The sequence below is a fragment of the Budorcas taxicolor genome, chromosome 10 (genome assembly GCF_023091745.1).
Source record: "Budorcas taxicolor isolate Tak-1 chromosome 10, Takin1.1, whole genome shotgun sequence".
Lineage (NCBI taxonomy): Eukaryota > Metazoa > Chordata > Mammalia > Artiodactyla > Bovidae > Budorcas > Budorcas taxicolor.
Window position 1 is genome coordinate 80,832,489 of NC_068919.1, and position 18,704 is coordinate 80,851,192.

Here is an 18,704-nt window from a genome sequence, read left to right on the forward strand (position 1 = left end):
TGCGTATTATCCAGGTAAGTCACAGAAGAGACTCAGTTTTTATGTTAATCCTGGCTTCCACTTGTAACATAGGACTAATAAATTGATATAGTGATGAAACAGGTTATTCTCATTGATAAACTCTTAATATATATATATATAACACAGCATCTCAGAAGAATTGTTGTAGATAGGATCAGGTAAAATAGGAAAATTTATGTCTTTTTTGTGTCTGTTTGAAATTAGTAGTGATGAGTATTGAGAAGTATATATAAAATTATTTTCATGTGAAAAATAAAAATGCTATTCTAGGCAAGAAATGAGGAAAACAGAGTTTTATGTTTACCAAGACATAAGTATATAGATATCATAGGTAGTATTCCTCTGAATTTTAAGACTTTCTTAATTTCCTTAATGTATTAGATATTTAGAGAGTAATGAATTGATTTTTCTAAGGTTTTCTTTTGTTTCGTTACTGTACAACTATTTACAAAGAAGGTGTTCCTGAGATAATCCTCTTTACTACAGAACTTATTACTTTGAAATTGTGGTCAGCTCTAGAAAAAGACTTAACAGAAATCTGCTAACACCCTATTGCCCTTAGGTAGTTTATAGCAACTGTGCATTAGTGCGGAGAAATACAACTTGGAAGCTCTTAAATTTTTTACTTAAAAAGCACTCAGATGATCTGTAATACTTTCAGTGATTTTTATTATTTAGTGTTAAAACAGTTACATGTATTATAGACTACTCTAACATTTTGGGCTGTGTCATTAAATACTTCTCATTACCATAAATACAAAGTCAAGATGGCTTTAAGGAACCTTGGAGTCCATACTTTAGTCTTTTGTGTTACAGTAGATTTTTTTCATTCATCTAAACTAAAAGTTATATTCTTTTTTACAACAGCCTTGATCTTGTTCTTTACTGCTTTTTAATACAAATTCTTTTTTGTATGTTTTTGCAGGGGAGGGCAACATAAAGTATTATATGTATAAATGAAAGTAAAATGTTTATTTTTATTGAAACAGTAAAACTCCTTCATTTTCCTTTTTGGTATAAGGATGGGAAAAGCATGTTCTAATACAAGTTACTGGAAAATAAAATGAAGATTAAGTCATCTGTAATCTTATCACTCAACTTAGTGACTAAACAGCAACAGTCGTATCACTCAGAGAGAGTCACTATTAACATTTTATATTTTTTTCCTTTCTTTTTTATTACATACGTTTATATGCTTTTCTAACAAAGAACTGGGATGATGTTGCATGACTTTTGTGACACTGTATGAGTTTTGCTTTCTTCTTTTAGCACATTTAAAGATTGACTGGTTCCAAATAGGAAAAGGAGTATGTCAAGGCTGTATATTGTCACCCTGCTTATTTAACTTATATGCGGAGTACATCATGAGAAACATGGGCTGGAATAAGCACAAGCTGGAATCAAGATTGCCAGGAGAAATATCAATAACCTCAGATAAACAGATGACACCACCCTTATGGCAGAAAGTGAAGAGGAACTAAAAAGCCTCTTGATAAAAGTGAAAGAGGAGAGTGAAAAAGTTGGCTTAAAGCTCAACATTCAGAAAACGAAGATCACGGCATCTGGTCCCATCACTTCATGGGAAGTAGATGGGGAAACAGTGAAAACACTGTCAGACTTTATTTTTTTGGGCTCCAAAATCACTGCAGATGGTGACTGCAGCCATGAAATTAAAAGACGCTTACTCCTTGGAAGAAAAGTTATGACCAACCTAGATAGCATATTGAAAACGCAGAGATATTACTTTGCCAACTAAGGTCCGTCTAGTCAAGGCTATGGTTTTTCCAGTGGTCATGTATGGATATGAGAGTTGGACTGTGAAGAAAGTTGAGTGCCGAAGAATTGATGCTTTGAACTGTGGTGTTGGAGAAGACTTCTGAGAGTCCCTTGGACTGCAGGGATATCCAACCAGTCCATTCTGAAGGAGATCAGCCCTGGGATTTCCTTGGAAGGAATGATGCTAAAGCTGAAGCTCCAGTACTTTGGCCACCTCATGCGAAGAGTTGACTCATTGGAAAAGACTCTGATGCTGGGAGGGATTGGGGGCAGGAGGAGAAGGGGACGACCGAGGATGAGATCGTTGGATGGCATCACCAACTCAATGGACATGAGTTGAGTGAACTCCGGGAGTTGGTGATGGACAGAGAGGCCTGGCGTGCTGCAATTCATGGGGTCACAAAGAGTCGGACACAACTAAGCGACTGAACAGAAACATTTATTAATGCTATTGTTTTTTAACTTAGTGACTACCTAATATTTTATCACTGGAAACTACATGAAAGGTAGTATAGAATAGTGGACTGTAGAATCAAACTTCTCGGCTTCAAATTCAAGCTCTGCTACTTTTAGCTATAGCTATGTGATCTTGGGCTATTTTCTCTCCCTGTGCCTCAGTTTCCTCATGTATCAAAAGGGAGTAGTAATATACTTCATAGGTTTTTGGTGAGGATTATATCTATTAAAATATGCAAAGCAGTTAGAACAGTGCCTACTAGTAAGCTAATTATGTAAATAATGATTGCTATTAACATTATTTATTAAAATAGTTGACCAACCCCACTGTTAGTCTTCAGGGTGATTCCTGATATTTTTCTATTGTAATAAGCCCTCTGGAGAATATCCTTCACACAGACTTTTCTGTGCAGCTGTGATTATTTCCTTAAGATAAATACAGTGAAATGGAATCATCTATCAAGGGGAAAAAACATCATTGAGACCTTGATGTATACTCTTAATTGCTTTATGGAAAGCCTGTACTGGTTTGCTCTTTATCTGGCAGGGTTTGAAAGTATCATTTTTTTATCCCAAGTATTAAAATTAAAAATAAACCTAGATAAATTTTATTTCATCCACCCTAATCTTCATTTCCTGGAAATGCTCAGAAGTTTACTGTTGTTACTGTGAAAAGACTGGCATATTATTTTTAGAAGTTTCAGATGCATGAACTACTCTGGAAACTGGTTGAGATAGCTGATTTGTCTCCTGCCAGTCTGTGTTGTAAAGAATTCAGTGAAACACTAGATTAACTGCTTTCTAACATTAAGATTCTGTATTAAAGTTGACTAGTATGTGTTACATCAGTTAGAATGTATGTAGAGTCTTTCAGTGAGAGACCTGTTCTCCTCTATCTAGTGACTGAAATTAGAGAGAAGTTTACATTTCTCTTAGTAGTCTGTTGAGAGCTGTCCTTAGAGGTGGGCTGGTTCTTTTTGTCTTCCACATACAGCTTCCCTGCCTGGTCCATAGCGACTGCTCCAGTTGTTGACATTTTCCCCCAAACAGGAGGGTGGTGAGGAGGGGTGCTAAAATGAAAAGTCAAGGGGAGCTAGACTTTATCTTTGAGTTTGTGACCTGGGAAATCTGTCACTGTCTTCTAGCTGCAAGAGAGGCTGGGAGAGGCCTCCAAGCACATAGGCATAGTGGTGGTGGTGCTCAGTTGCCCAGTTGTGTCTGACTCTTGCAGTCCCATAGACTGTAGCCTGCCAGGCCCTTCTGTCCATGGGGTCCAGGCAAGAATACCGGAGCAGGTTGCCATGCCCTCCACCAGACATTCTTCTCGACCCAGGGATCGAACCTGTGTCTCCTGTGTTGGCAGGTGGAATCTGCCTCCGTGCCCCCTGAGAAGCCCACATAGGCATAGGCTCAGCTGAAATTCAGTGAGGGGAAAGTCCTGTCTCTAAAAGGGGTAAGGACAAGATGAATACTAGGGGTTAGTCAGTCATCTTTGCCACGAGACGAAAGAAAGCGCTAAGTCGAGTCCGACTCTTGAGATCTCATGAATTGTAGCTTGCCAGGCTCCACAATAAAACAAAAAGCACTTCAAATCAATAAGATTAAGATCCATGACCTTTTAGAAAAGTTGAACGTTACAAGTGGCTTGCAATTATTGGTAAACAGTTCAACTTTGCTCATAATTTTTTAAATTGCAAATTAAAAACTAGGATTAAGATATTTTTCATAAGATATGTATAGTGATATCCTTTGTTGGAAAGGTCTGGAGATGTAGACAACTAAAAGATTGAATATTTTTGGAGGACAGTTTAGAACAATAGACCAAAAATGCCTATATATTTTAATCTACAGGTTTTGGAAACATACAGATGTATATGTACATGGATATTCATCATACCATTGCTTGTATGTTTGAAAAACTTGAGACAGACTAAATGTTTGTTACTAGAGAACCCCTCCTGTGTTATTCTATTCATGTACATAGCTATAATATTCAGAACTTGATGTGTATATGTTATTGACATGGAAAGTTAAGCTATTTAGTAAGCAAATGGAGATAAAAATTGCTCAGAAGAACATAGAGTCTGCTCTGGCTTTTTCTGGTGGGTGAGAACTTTCTTCATTTTATATACTGCTTTCAGTCTTTCAACGTGTCATATTTTTAAAATGAAACAGCGAAACAAAGCAACAGATGTCACTCACTGTCCAAAACCTTGATTCGTTACTTGTGGGAATTTCGCCGACTACATGCTATCTCATGCTTATCTATCCACTTGGTCTTTTACTCGGTCCATCTTTTTTTTTCTTCTTTGTTTTTAAATCAACTTTATTGACATAAAATTCAGGCATGATAAACTGTATCCCTTCAACATGTACAGTTTGTGAGCTTTAACAGATGTGCACACCTGTGAAATCAAGATACAGAACGTTTTCACCATCTTCAAGCGATTGTGCCCCTGTTGCCGTCCATGCCTCCTTGGCTCCTGGCCACAGGCATCCACTCCGTGCTTTGTATCATTGTTTTCCCCTCTCCTAGAAGTTTATATAAATGCATTCACATTTTATGTGGCCTTTTGTGTTTGGTTTTGCACTTAGCATGACGCTTCAGAGATTCATCATGTTGTTGCATGTGTTAGCAGTTTGTTGCTTGTTGATGGATATCCCTGCTGTGAGCTTCCTCTATGTCGTGTATTCATTCATCTGTCAATGGACAAGTTTATGTTGCATCCAGGTATTGGCTGTTGTGGATAAACTGTCTAAAATGTTTTCAAAAGTAGTTGTATGTTCCCACCGGCATGTATGAGAGTTCCAGTTGTTCCCATTCTTGCTGACATTTGTTGTTGTTGGCTTTTTAAGTGTTAGACCTAATGGGTGTGTAATGGTATCTTACTGTGGTTTAAATCTACATGTCTCTTATGACTAAGGGTGATGAGGATCCTTTGATGGGTTTATTAGTTATGCATATATCTTCTTCTGTGAAGTGTGTCCAAATCTTTTCCTCACTTTCAAAATTGAGCTGTTTGTCTTTATTATTGACGTGTAACAGTTCTTCTGATATTTTTAGATACCACTAAGTCATCAGATGCAAGTTACAAATATCTTCTCCCCAGTCTGTGATTTTTTGTTTGTTTGTTTGTTTATCTGAATCACTTGTAATGTCATCAGTGTCATTGTTATAGATTATTTTATCAAACTAAGGAGGACTTGTCCTTTCAAAGGAAATGTGAGATGATGAAATTATATCAGAATCTGAACTTGTATATTCACTTCTGGACAGTTCACCTGATCTGGGGATTCCACTTAATCACAACACTGCCTAACAGTGTTTTGTTCAATGAGAGCTAGAGAACAGTGAGCATGGCGTTAAAATACACCAGTATATAAATCTCTTTCTCTGTTATCAAGCAATAGTTATCTGTCTTTCCTGTGTGTGTGTGTGTGTGTGTGTGTGCGCGTGCGCGCGCACTTGCACACGTGCATTCAGTCACTCAAAAGCTGTCTTCTAAACTAACTTCATTTTCCTCTAAAATAACTTCTTTTTCCTTCCCGTTTTCTTATTCTCCTGCTTTAAAAACCTAGCACAGAGTTGTACATTCTACGAAGGAGGACTGGTTCTCAGTATTGAAACTTTAAATTATGAGCAGCATAGTGACTTGATTTCCATTTAGAACAAGAGTTAAAGAGGTTTTTATAAGACTAAGGCTTTTGGTCTAGGACAGAGATTAGCAAACTATGGCCTAGAGGCTAAAATCCAGCTCAATGCTAGTTTCTGTAAATAAAGTAAATGAATATGTTGCATGCTTCCTGTGGCTGCTTTCACACTGTAGTGGCAGACTGGAACTGTTGCACAGAGCCTAAAATATTTACTGTGTGGCCCCTTATAGAAAAACTTCGCTGACCTCTTGTCTAGGGAGAAATAGGTCCATGAACTTGTAGGCAGCAGTAAAATGAGGCATTTCTGTCTGAGACTGCACTGAGGCACCACTCACGATGATAAGGGAGGATGCTATCCAAGAAACTGGAACTTGTCCAGACCTTCTCTCTTAAAAAGTGCAGTCTATTCATTAAAGTCGCATTGTGAGCACAATACTCATCACCGTCAGAAAAAGGCACTTTTTGTGGTGTACTCAAGTGAGTTGTATAGATTGATGTATTCCCCCCACTGCCTTTTTTTTCCCCTTGTGAGGGTACTATTTTGTTATATTTAGGTACAGAAATTCAGAAACAGATCTCTAGTTTTCTTGCCATATCTTTTTTTTTTAAATTGCAAGATATTTGCTTTACAACATTGTGCAGGTTTCTGCCATACATCAACATGAATCAGCCAGAGAGATACATATTCCTCTCCCTCTTGAACCTCCCATCTCCCACCCCATCCCACGCCTCTGTGTCCCCCATCGCCTTCTAAAGACACTTTGTAAAGCCTTTTCCTTCCTATCTATCTCTGTTCGTTCTTGTAGCCAGCCCCTCCATGCCCTGAGAGTAATGCTAGAGAAGTGAGACGTCAAGCAGTGTATCAGGGTTAGGCTTGGAGAACTCAGGATGACTGGGAGTGGGGAGGTGATCTGCAGAGGGAAATTACACAAGAAGTATAAGAGGCCGCCTTTGTTGTTGGTACTGGGAGGATTTGAAAAACCCTATGGATGATTTGCCCTTGTAGTAGCCACGTCTTTCTAAGATAAATGAGAGTGACGTTAAGAAAGCAATAAGGATTTCTCATGATCTTATTCACTGAACTTTGTATTATGTGGTGAGTATTTTTATTGATAGGACTAATTAGAGAATCTCATTAATTTCTGTCTTTTATCTGTGTTTTTTCCAGTGTTTATTTTAAATCTGTCTGCTGTGTCATTTGTGTTTTCAGTAAAATGCTTCAAGGGTCCTTGTTCTTTAAATCAGTATTCAGTTTTACTTACCTTCTTGTTCATCAGTTATTTATTGACCTGTAGTTACTTGAAATTCTCCTACCTCAAAAACAAAGAGTTCTGTGTAATTAAATGGAATTTTTGTAGATGATTGCAGTCATTATTGAATAATATTTGAGACATAAATACCAGGTACCTTAACGTTTCTTTATCTTAGAGACACTGTATCATGACCAATCTCATTATTGTCTGAAATTTCAGACTCTTGTGAGAAATTGCTTTTGTTTTAATGTCATCAGATATCCAAACTATTAGATATAATTAATTATGACCTAGGAGTTGAATTAGGATGAAATAACTTAGTGTATAATCATATGTGAAGAGGACTTATTTCATTAATATTCTACTTTCTTCCCAATTTATGTTCATTAGAAATAATATTTAAATAGAACTCTTTTTCTTAATACACAAATTTATTAAAATAGGATTATTAATAGGGGCACATTTACTTGTTAAGAATGGTTAACTGTGATTATAGTCTTAATCTCAAATGAGATATATATGAAATTGTTATGTTTGCTAAGAAGATTTGTGCAAATTTAAGAAATTCTTAATTTTTATAAACCAGTAGAAAAATGTACTTATTTTTATTTTGGTTGTTTTCAAAGATGTTTTTAGTAAATTATTAATATATTAAAATGTTACAAGTTTTTCACAGAAACCCTAAGCTAAACATTTTTTAATGTAATATATTTTTTCTGAGTTATCTTATGAATAACATTTGTTACTTCCGAAGTGCTATCAGTTGCCAGGCCCAGAGATATAAGAGGGACATAGAATCTGTTCTTTTGATGGCATTAAGTTGGAAATACACCAGGAAGCCTTAATACAAGTTAAGTTAGTTCTGACATATACGATGTATTTTTTATGAACCTGAACATGTTTATAGTTACTAGGTAGACAGAAGTGTCTTAAACAAAACTGTTGAAGTCATGCACGTTTGTTGAAATGATAGCTGCCCTTTTCTTAGATGTGTTTTATGCCTTGTTGAAATTTTTAAATTTTATTACTTGTTAGTCACTAGTTTGTATGTATTCAGAGTTGTAGATTTATATAGTAATAGAATGACAACATTTTTTCCAGCTTTCTATCTAAAATACTTTGGAGGAGGAATCTTTTATTTTTATTTCTATATGTTTCATACTAGACATTTATAAATAAAGGACAACATAGTTGTGTTAATGACTTTATCATCATTTACTATTTCACTTGAAAATTACAAAGAATAATATTCTAGTTAACTTCAGGTACATACAAATATTATTTTTAATAGCCCAAGAATAGGACTTATATTACTAAATGGTTAAATGCTCAGAATATATTCCAATAATTTAAATTTTATTGAATATAGAACTAACTTGGAAAATATACACGAATTATGTGATATAAAAACAAATATTTATACATTCCTTTCTTACTGGATTTCACCCTCCCAGCTCTGTTAATGTGTGATTCAGTCATTTAATATGATTTTATAGTTCTTCTATACTTACATGCAATCTGTGGTTTTGATCAGGTGTGTTTCTTTTTTTCTGCTAATGTAAGTTAATTGTTGTAGCACAGCTAGTCTCTGATTATCCAAGCTAAGTGAGAAAAGAGTACAGAATAAAAAATTACAATTTAAAAATTAAAACATCTCAGTCAAGGCAGTTTTTAACTTTTTGGTTTACTAGCAATTTCTGCAAACACCCCTCCCCCCATCACTTCAAAAAAATGATATCCTTTCAATTTAATTTCTTATTCTGGTTTCTGTTAGAAGTGCTAAGAATGAATAACTCTTTCTGAAAGACAGAGGGGTAGAAAGTGAAGTTTTGGATAACCTACATGCTGAGTAATCCTCCTTTGAAATACAGCAAATGAGTTAAGGATTTAATAGAATTTTTTTCCTAATTTATCTCAGGAATAGTCTGACCCCTCCCCCCACAAAAAAAACAGCTACTATAGAAAAGACCATAATATAAATATTTTCATATTCTGTCTATGACCCATAAGTACTCAAATAATCCTATTTAATTAAGCAGTTTTTCTGATTCTACTCATTTTGAATCAAGTAATTGCTGAAATGTTCTGCAAACCCTTGGTTATACTATTAGTATATTAGAGGGAATTTTATTGTCAGTTTTCAAGGAGTTCACTTAAATAAAAATTCTTATTGTGTCCTGTTCTTATTGTAGTTATGGAAGAGAAATCTTTTAGCCTTGCCATCAAGTTGAAATTGCCCTTTAGATTTCTCATGTTTATAACCTTAGTAATTCTAGCTAGTAAAACAAAAACTTCATAAATATTCAAAAGGCAGCCTGGACCAGATCCAAACAGTTTCAGTTATATACCGCATTGTCTTACTAGAAATTTGTATTTTTTATTTATGTTCCCTACCCACCATTTGATATGGCTGTCATAGATCTTCAAAGTTTAGAATGAATTTTAGTATGTAGATTTCTAAAATTCCATTATTAGAAGTCATTTTATCTTTTATAGTTCATCTGTGTAAGAGTTTTTTTTTTTAACCTATATTCCTCTGCAATCAATAAAGTTTCTAAACCTTTTAGAGTTTTGTAGATAGTTGGCCACAGCAAATTGTGTTCCTAAATTTCTCCATAGAGTTCTTGTAGAACCATACAACTAGTAATGTTCATTAAATATTATAGTTTAATTATCACCAACATTATTATACATCATTCATTGAACTTCCTTAGATCCATTTTGACACCATTTCTTCTTAAAAGTAACATAAAACGAAAAAACTGTGAAGGTAATCACACAAATTTTTTATCTTGCAGTTTGAGCTGTATTAAAACTTACAGCAGCACTTCCAAATGGCCACTTAACACTGTAACTAGTGGTCAGATGACCTTAAAACAACATTAAATTTGTATATATTGTAACTTGAATTGAAAATCTTCTGGGAGGAGAAAAGAGAAGACTGCTCTTGTAAAGCTGACTTAAATCACTTTTAATACCTGATTATGTATGTTGACATTTTGTCCACTGTTTAGCATTCCCTTTTGATTTATGCCATGCTGAATTACATGTAGATCATTGTTTTTAAATATTTTGAAAAAAAGAAGTTACAGTTCATTTTCTTAAACTCTTAAGTTTAAAATTAGTGTTTCATGAAGGAAAATTTCTGAGTATTCTAATGGCTTTTTTAAACAAATGATTTATTTGCTAGGTAAGTTCTCTTCTACGCTTTATGAGACTGGTGGCTGTGATATGTCACTTGTGAATTTTGAACCAGCAGCAAGAAGAGCGTCCAATATCTGGTATGTGTGAAGTCGTGTTAGGGGAGTTTATGTACTTGCATAAAAAGTTTGCCATTTTTAAAGTTTGTAAACCTTGAGATAGAAGAGTTATTTGTTTATATTGGCTTAAATAAATTCACATTATGCATTGGTTGCCAAAAAGTAGAACTTTTTACTTTGGAAAAAAAGCCATTATTAAAAAGCTATTACATGTTTTTGTTTTTTGTTTGCTATTATATGTTTTTAAAAATTAAGTAAAAATTTCCTATAGATGTTACTGTGGGATAGTGGTTTCCCACAATTTGAAATTTAACTCTCTATATATTGCATGATGGAAAAAACTTATTAGACAAACATTTACACAACTATGTTCAAATCCATCAATTCTCTTTTTTGGTGTAATTTCAAATTTTTATTTCTGTGTGAGGATTTCAGCCAAGTGTCTTTTTAAATGATCGTCTTTCATTTTGTTTTAAAATGTGTTTACCAACTATAAGCAGGAGGAATTTCTTAAAATATGACTCATGTGTTACATTTAATTTCTTTTCTCTCCTTCCCTCAGGAAGAAATTATGTAAGATAACAGAAGTTTGGAGGAAAGCAAATAAGAAATAGAAACCTTGATCATATAACACAGTTATAATTTAGAATGTGTTAAAATTTTTCTGAAAGTTTTTACTAATCTGTTCAAATTGCTGTATTGAAACTCACTGTTGCTTGGTTAGCTCACTTTTTTTTTCCCACAAGGGTCATTTGATTTTTATTTTAGGACTTCTGTTTAATAATGGGACACTTATTTAAATGTCACATATCTATGGGCAGTTCACTTAGTTTTTTCAGTTTTGAGGGGCTATTTAAAACAATAAGATCTTATGGTCACTTAGCATGAACATTTAAAAAACTGTACTCTTTAAGCTCTTTTAACACTGTTTCAGAGTTTACCCCCTCAGATTGAATTGCGGTGTTTAGATGATTTTGTAACTGTGGAAGCAACAGGAGGATGGAGCACTGAGAACAATTATGTTTAACATAATTCAAGATAAGAACAACTCCTTACACCATAATGTGTTAAGGTCTCAAGTTTTGAAATCTAAACTTGAGTGAACTGTGGAAACTGAATTGTCATGTTCTGGACTACCATATAGATTAAATTTATTGTGGCTCCTGGCAATATGTTAATTGCTTTCTTAAACAGTTTTCACAGGAACCTTAAAATCAGTTCAGTCGTGTCCGACTCTCTGTGACCCCATGGACTTCAGCGCACCAGGTTTCCCTGTCCATCACCAACTCCTGGAGTTTACTCAAACTCATGTCCATTGAGTTGGTGATACCATCTAACTGTCTCATCCTTTGTCATCCCCTTCTCCTCCCGCCTTCAATCTTTCCCAGCATCAGGGTCTTTTCAAATGGGTCAGTTCTTCACATCAGGTGGCCAAAGTATTGGAGTTTCAGCTTCAGCATCAGTCCTTCCAATGAACATTCAGGACTGATTTCCTTTAGGATGGACTGGTTGGATCTCCTTGCAGTCCAAGGGACTCTCAAGAGTCTTCTCCAACACCACAGTTCTAAAGCATCAATTCTTCGACGCTCAGTTTTCTTTATAAGTCCAACTCTCACATCCATACATGACTACTGGAAAAACTAGTTTTGACTAGGCGGACCTTTGTTGGCAAAGAAATATCTCTGCTTTTTAATATGCTGTATAGGATCCTTCCAAGGAGTAAGTGTCTTTTAATTTCATGGCTGCAATCACCATCTGCAGTGATTTTGGAGCCCCCCAAAATAAAGTCTGTCACTGTTTCCATTGTTTACCCATCTATTTGCCATGAAGTGATAGGACCAAATGCCATGATCTTACTGAATGTTGAGCTTTAAGCCAGTGTTTTCACTCTCCTCTTTCACTTTCATCAAGAGGCTCTTCAGTTCTTCTTTACTTTCTGCCATGAGGGTGGTATCATCTGCATATCTGAGGTTATTGATATTTCTCCCGGCAATCTTGATTCTAGTCTAGCATATTTCATGATGTACTCTGCATATAAGTTAAATAAGCAGGGTGTCAATGTACAGCCTTGATATATTCCTTTCCCAATTTGGAACTCAGTTCTAACTATTGCTTCTTGATCTGCTTACAGATTTCTCAGGAGGCAGGTCAAGTGGTGTGGTATTCCCATCTCTTTCAGAATTTTCCAAAATTTGTTGTGATCCACACAGTCAAAGATTTTGGCATAGTCAATAAAGCAGGAATAGATATTTTTCTGAAACGCTCTTGTTTTTTCGATGATCCAGAGGATGTTGGCAATTTGATCTCTGGTTCCTCTGCCTTTTCTAAATCCAGTTTGAACATCTGGAAGTTCATGGTTCACATACTGTTGAAGCCTGGCTTGGAGAATTTTGAGCATTACTTTGATAGCGTGTGAGATGACTGCAATTGTGCGGGAGTTTGAGCATTCTTTGGCATTGCCTTTCTTTGGAATTGGAATGAAAACTGACCTTTTCCAGTCCTGTGGCCACTGCTGAGTTTTCCAAATTTGCTGGCATATCGAGTGCAGCACGTTCACAGCATCATTTAGGATTTGAAATAGCTCTACTGGAATTCCATCACCTCCACTAGTTTTGGTCATAGTGATGCTTCCTAAGGGCCGCTTGACTTCACATTCCAGGATGTCTGGCTCTAGGTGAGTGATCACCCCGTTGTGATTATCTGGGTCGTGAAGATCTTTTTTGTATAGTTCTTCTGTGTGTTCTTACCACCTCTTCTCAATATTTTCTGCTTCTGTTAGGGCCATACCATTTCTGTCCTTTATTGTGCCCACCTTTGCATGAAATGTTCCCTTGGTATCTCTTAATTTTCTTGAAGAGCTCTCTAGTCTTTCCCATTCTGTTGTTTTCCTCTATTTCTTTGCACTGATCACTGAGGAAGGCTTTCTTCTCTCTCCTTGCTATTCTTTGGAATTCTGCATTCAAATGGGTATCTTTCCATTTCTCCTTTGCCTTTCGCTTTTCTTCTATTCACAGTTATTTGTAAGGCCTGCTCAGACAACCATTTTGCCTTTTTGCATTGCTTTTCCTTGGGGATGGTTTTGATCCCTGTCTCCTGTACAATGTCACGATCCTCTGTCCATAGTTCTTCAGGCACTCTGTCTATCAGATCTAATCCCTTGAATCTGTTTCTCATTTCCAGTGTATAATCGTAAGGGATTTGATTTAGGTCATACCTGAATGGTCTAGTGGTTTTCCCTGCTTTCTTCAATTTAAGTCTGAATTTGGCAATAAGGAGTTCATGATCTGAGCCATAGTCAGCTCCTGGTCTTGTTTTTGCTGACTGTATAGAGCTTCTCCATCTTTGGCTGCAAAGAATATAATCAGTCTGATTTTGGTATTGACTATCTGGTGATGTCCATGTGTAGAGTCTTCTCTTGTATTGTTGGAAGAGGCTGTTTGCTATGACCAGTGCATTCTCTTGGACTCTATTAGTCTTTGCCCTGCTTCATTCTGTACTCCCAAGGCCAAATTTGCCTGTTATTCCAGGTGTTTCTTGACTTCCTACTTTTGCATTCCAGCCCCCTATGATGAAAAGGACATCATAGGGGTGTTTTTGTGTGTTAGTTCGGAAGGTCTTCATAGAACCATTCAACTTCAGCTTCTTCAGCATTACGGGTTGAGGCATAGACTTTGATTACTGTGATATTGAATGTTTTGCCTTGGAAATGAACAGAGATCATTCTGTCATTTTTGAGATTCCATTCAAGTACTGCATTTTGGGCTCTTTTTTTGACTGTGATGGCTGCTCCATTTCTTCTAAGGGATTTGCCCACAGTAGTATACATAATGGTCATCTACGTTAAATTCACCCATTCCAGTCCATTTTAGTTTGCTGATTCCTAAAATGTCGATGTTCACTCTTGCTATCTCCTGTTTGACCACTTCCAATTTACCCTGATTCATGGACCTAACATTCCAGGTTCCTAAGCAATATTGCTCTTTATACATTGGACTTTACTTCCATCACCAGTCACATCCAGAACTGGGTGTTGTTTTTGCTTTGGCTCCGTCTCTTCATTCTTTCTGGAGTTATTTCTCCACTGATCTCCAGTAGCATATTGGACACCTACCAGCCTGGGGAGTTTATCTTTCATTGTCCTATCTTTTTGCCTTTTCACACTGTTCATGGGGTTCTCAAGGCAAGAACAATGAAGTGCTTTGCCATTCCCTTCTCCACTATGCCACGTTTTGTCAGAACTCTCAGAAACATGACCCTTGCCTAACTCAGTGAAACTATGAGCCATGCTGTGTAGGGCCACCCAACCTTGTGCTAGAAGTACTCTTATCCTGTGAGGAGACTGAGGTATTAAAAGATTAGATAACTGTCCAACATCTCATTCACTTGAGGAAGAGGTTTGAATATAAATACTCTGACCCACAGGTTATGCGCCTTATCACAACCCTAGGAAAATTTGACTTTGTATTTTGAAGTTTACATGGAAAAGTAAAGACAGTGTAAATATCATATAATTGTTCATGCATTTATTTTTCTTTCTACTACTTGACAAGCTGTTTATTCCCTAAAGTATTTTTCATTTTATTTTAGTGACACGGATTCTCATGTATCCAGTTCTACCTCAGTTCGATTTTATCCACATGATGTGGTAGGTTTTCCTTTATTTTTATAAAATGATATATTTTTGTTAGTTATATAAAGCAGAAAAATGGTGAGGTTATATAATATTGATTTTGTTGAAAACTATGGCAAAATCACCTTTGCTGTCCCATAATGGATGTCTTCTCATAAGTCCTTTGTTAAGCAATAAATATAAAACCCTGTAAAGTTGGATTAGCTATATATGAATGCGTAATTATACTTCTAAGACCTTTGTCATTTTTGAGATTGCATTCAAGTATTACATTTTGGACTCTTTTTTTAGCTGTGATGGCTACTCCATTTCTTCTAAGGGATTTGGCCACAGTAGTACACATAATGGTCATCTAAGTTAAATTCACCCATTCCAGTCCATTTTAGTTCGCTGATTCCTAAAATGACATTCCTCACCAATGTCGTAATCTAGGTGTGCCATTTTAAAACTTCACTTTGAATATTATGGTTTTGGTACATAGCTAACTGATTTGGTACTGTGAGCTGTTGGTTAACTATTAGTTATTTTTATATCAGTGTGTATATCTGTGTGTGTATGTGTGTGCGCGTGGAGAGCTTAGTGACATTATTGCTCTATTGAAAAAAAAACATAGAAGATACAGTGGGTATATTTTAAAAGATAACAAAGATAGCACTGCCTTTGTGTGATACATATAAAGATGTATATATTGAGGTTAAAAAAATAAAGTAGATGAAATCCTTATAAGCAATATATAAGAGATATTTAGATAAATTTAATGCCAAAGGGATTAATTATAATGTTGGCTCAAGTCCTTTGTGTTAAATGACAAAGTAGTATTTTCCACCACTAAGTGGTGTGAGAGCCTTGAGATAGCACAGTTCTGGCTAGTGCTATGCTAGATGTAGTCAACTTTTGATTCTTTCAGAGGAAGGAGAAACTGGTGAACAGGTGAATGGATGAGTTGAACCTGAAAGAAACGTAATGTGGTAATATCCTGTATAGCCTCAGCTGAGCAGTGTGCCAAAACAAAAATAAATGCGTATGGGAGGGATTTGAAAACAGCAGTAACGATGTTGAGAGAGTATAGGAAGAATTGAGCATTGAAGGCATGGAATCCAGGGCAGAGGAGCTTAGATTTACCATAGTAGTGAGCTTCACAGCTTAATGAGAGAAGGGAAGGGACAGGGAGCGGGACACCACTCATCATTCTCCATAGGTTGTGGAATGGATCCACCAGCTATACAGCCATAAAATGCTAAAATTTCAAACACTCCCTAATAAAATCTTTCCAAAAGCCCCATCAGTTGATTTGCTTTGTTGTAGATTTCTTTCTTTATCACCTTCTGTAGTTTCTAATGATCATAAAGTATCCACAAGAGTGGATATAGAGAATTAAGGTGGTTTTGATAATCTGCAAGCTGATTGGGTAGCCCTTGAATCATGACTTGATTAAAGATATTTTAAGCCTTTCAGTGCTGATTTTCTTTTAGCTTTCTCTTCCACAGATCCGACTGAACAGACTATTGACCATCGACACAGATTTATTGGAACAACAAGACATTGACCTAAGCCCTGATTTGGCAGCTACTTACGGTCCAACAGAAGAAGCTGCTCACAAAGTTAAACACTATTATCGCTTTTGGATCTTGCCTCAACTGTGGATTGGCATTAACTTTGACAGACTCACACTTTTGGCCCTGTTTGATAGGTGAGAATGTAGATTTTACTTTTAAATTGAAACGTTTCAAATTACCCGTTGAGTATTTGACTTTGTTTCCATGTTGGAAAGTGTTTTCTATTTTAGAAATCACTTTTATCATTAAGAATCATGCAACTGTGTTTAAAAGCCAGAGAATATGAGGTGTTAATGGGCGTAAGGTTATACATATTACAGTGACTCTTATTATGAAAGGTTTAAGAGGAAGTTTCTTTCCCTACTTCTTGTCACTAGTCTTAATAGTAAACAGCAGTAATTAGTTATGAACTTGGTGGCCAAATGCTGCTTCTAGTTTACTCCAAGGAGTTAAAAAGGCTGGACTTACTCTTCCACCTGAAACAATGAAAAACAGATAAAATGCATGAACCAGTGGTTTTCAAGACACGGGAGATAAGACAGAAAAAGACAGTGACACCTGAGAGATAGGAAGCAAGTTATGTGAGCCCTGCAATTGCCCAGCTTACCACCTAAAGAGAGTTTCCAGGTTCTGATCCTGAAGTAGAGTCCAGTAGACTTGCTGAGTTGAGGAGATGGAGCTGAGTCCAGGGAGACTAGAGCAGCCTGAGCCTGTGGTACAGAACATCAGAGAGAGGATCGCTGCTCAGAGAGAAACTCAGAGATGTGTAGCGGATCCCCTCACTGTTTAGCAGAGTATTGGTAAGAGAATGTGCGAGGAGACTAGGCCAGGGGAGAGAATCATGTAAAAGAAATCATGTGAATCATGTCAAAGAAATAGAGGCACAGTGCCTGGCACACAGGGCTGGGAATGGTGCCTGTCCTCACCTGCTGGGCTGAAGAAACTCATAATAATTCATATTTTATGGTGCATTATGTACAGTACTCAGGAAAGTCCTGCCTTAGAAGTCGGAGTACTTAGCCCTAGTATGGGCACTGTTCCAGACCCAGCTAGCAAGTCGTAAAAACAAGACTTGAAAGGATCCAACTGTTTTCAAGTAGCGTAGCAAAGCTCAAGAAGATTTATAGAAATTCAGAAATTCTCACCACATAAAAAGTTGAGGTTCACAAAGTCTGGGCATCCAGAGAGTACCAAGCATACAAAGAAATGACAAAACGTGATTTATAATGAGGGAAATAATGAGTCAGTCGAAACCAGCCTTTAGCTGTCACTGATATTAGAATTAGCAAAGACATTAAAGTTACAACTATACTTTGCATGTTAATAAAAGTTAAGTAGATATATGGAAAATGCAAAGGAAAAAAAAAGACCCAAATTGAACTTGCAGATGAAAACTAAAATGTCTGAGATGAAAAATACAGTGGATGAGATTAATGGTAGGTTAGACATTACAGAAGAAAATCTTAATGAAGTTGAAAGCATGGCAGTAGAAACTATTGGAAGTGAAACAAAAGAAAAAGAATTCCCCTCCCTCCCCTCAACAAAAAGAACATACAGAATGAAAGTATGCTCTGGGAGAGGGGGGGAGAGAAAAAATTTTGAGGAAGTTAATGGTGGAAAACTTTCCAAATTCGATGAAAACTATTGAAGAATCTCCTTGAATCTCAAGTACAAGAAACATGAAAAAAACTATAGCAAGGCATATGGTTGTTCAAAACCAATAATAAAATTTTTTTAAACTTCAGGAGGAAAAAGATACAGTTTGTATAGGGGAACAAGGATAAGGAAGACATCAGATTTATTGTTGGACAAAATCCAAATAAGATAATGAAGCAGCGTTTTTAAAGTATTGAAGGGAGAAAAAGCTCAACCTGGAATTCTGTAGCCAGCAAAACTGCAAAAGCCAGGATGAAATAAAGATAGTTTCAGACTAGAAAAAACTGGGAAGACTCTTTTTCTGGCAGATCCACAGTACAATATAGTACCGGATTTCTTTCAGGCAGAAGGATAATAATACCAACTGGAAATATGGAGCTACCCAAGGAAACAAAAGGTGAATGCAAATGTTAACTACATGAATAAATATATAAGATTTCTT

General features: G+C 36.2%; 1 protein-coding gene across 3 annotated transcripts in view; it reads left to right on the top strand.

The window, feature by feature from the left end:
* The window catches only part of PCNX1 (pecanex 1), a 177,988-nt gene that overhangs the window by 77,450 nt on the left and 81,834 nt on the right, over window positions 1–18,704 (top strand). For 2 of the 3 annotated variants that reach the window (XM_052647205.1, XM_052647206.1), the window contains 3 exons: window positions 10,351–10,441; window positions 15,008–15,065; window positions 16,538–16,740. In XM_052647205.1, coding sequence (XP_052503165.1) covers window positions 10,351–10,441; window positions 15,008–15,065; window positions 16,538–16,740 — 352 coding nt within the window. Of the gene's footprint in view, window positions 1–10,350; window positions 10,442–15,007; window positions 15,066–16,522; window positions 16,741–18,704 lie in introns of all 3 variants that reach the window. The other variant, XM_052647207.1, reaches the window with a different exon arrangement.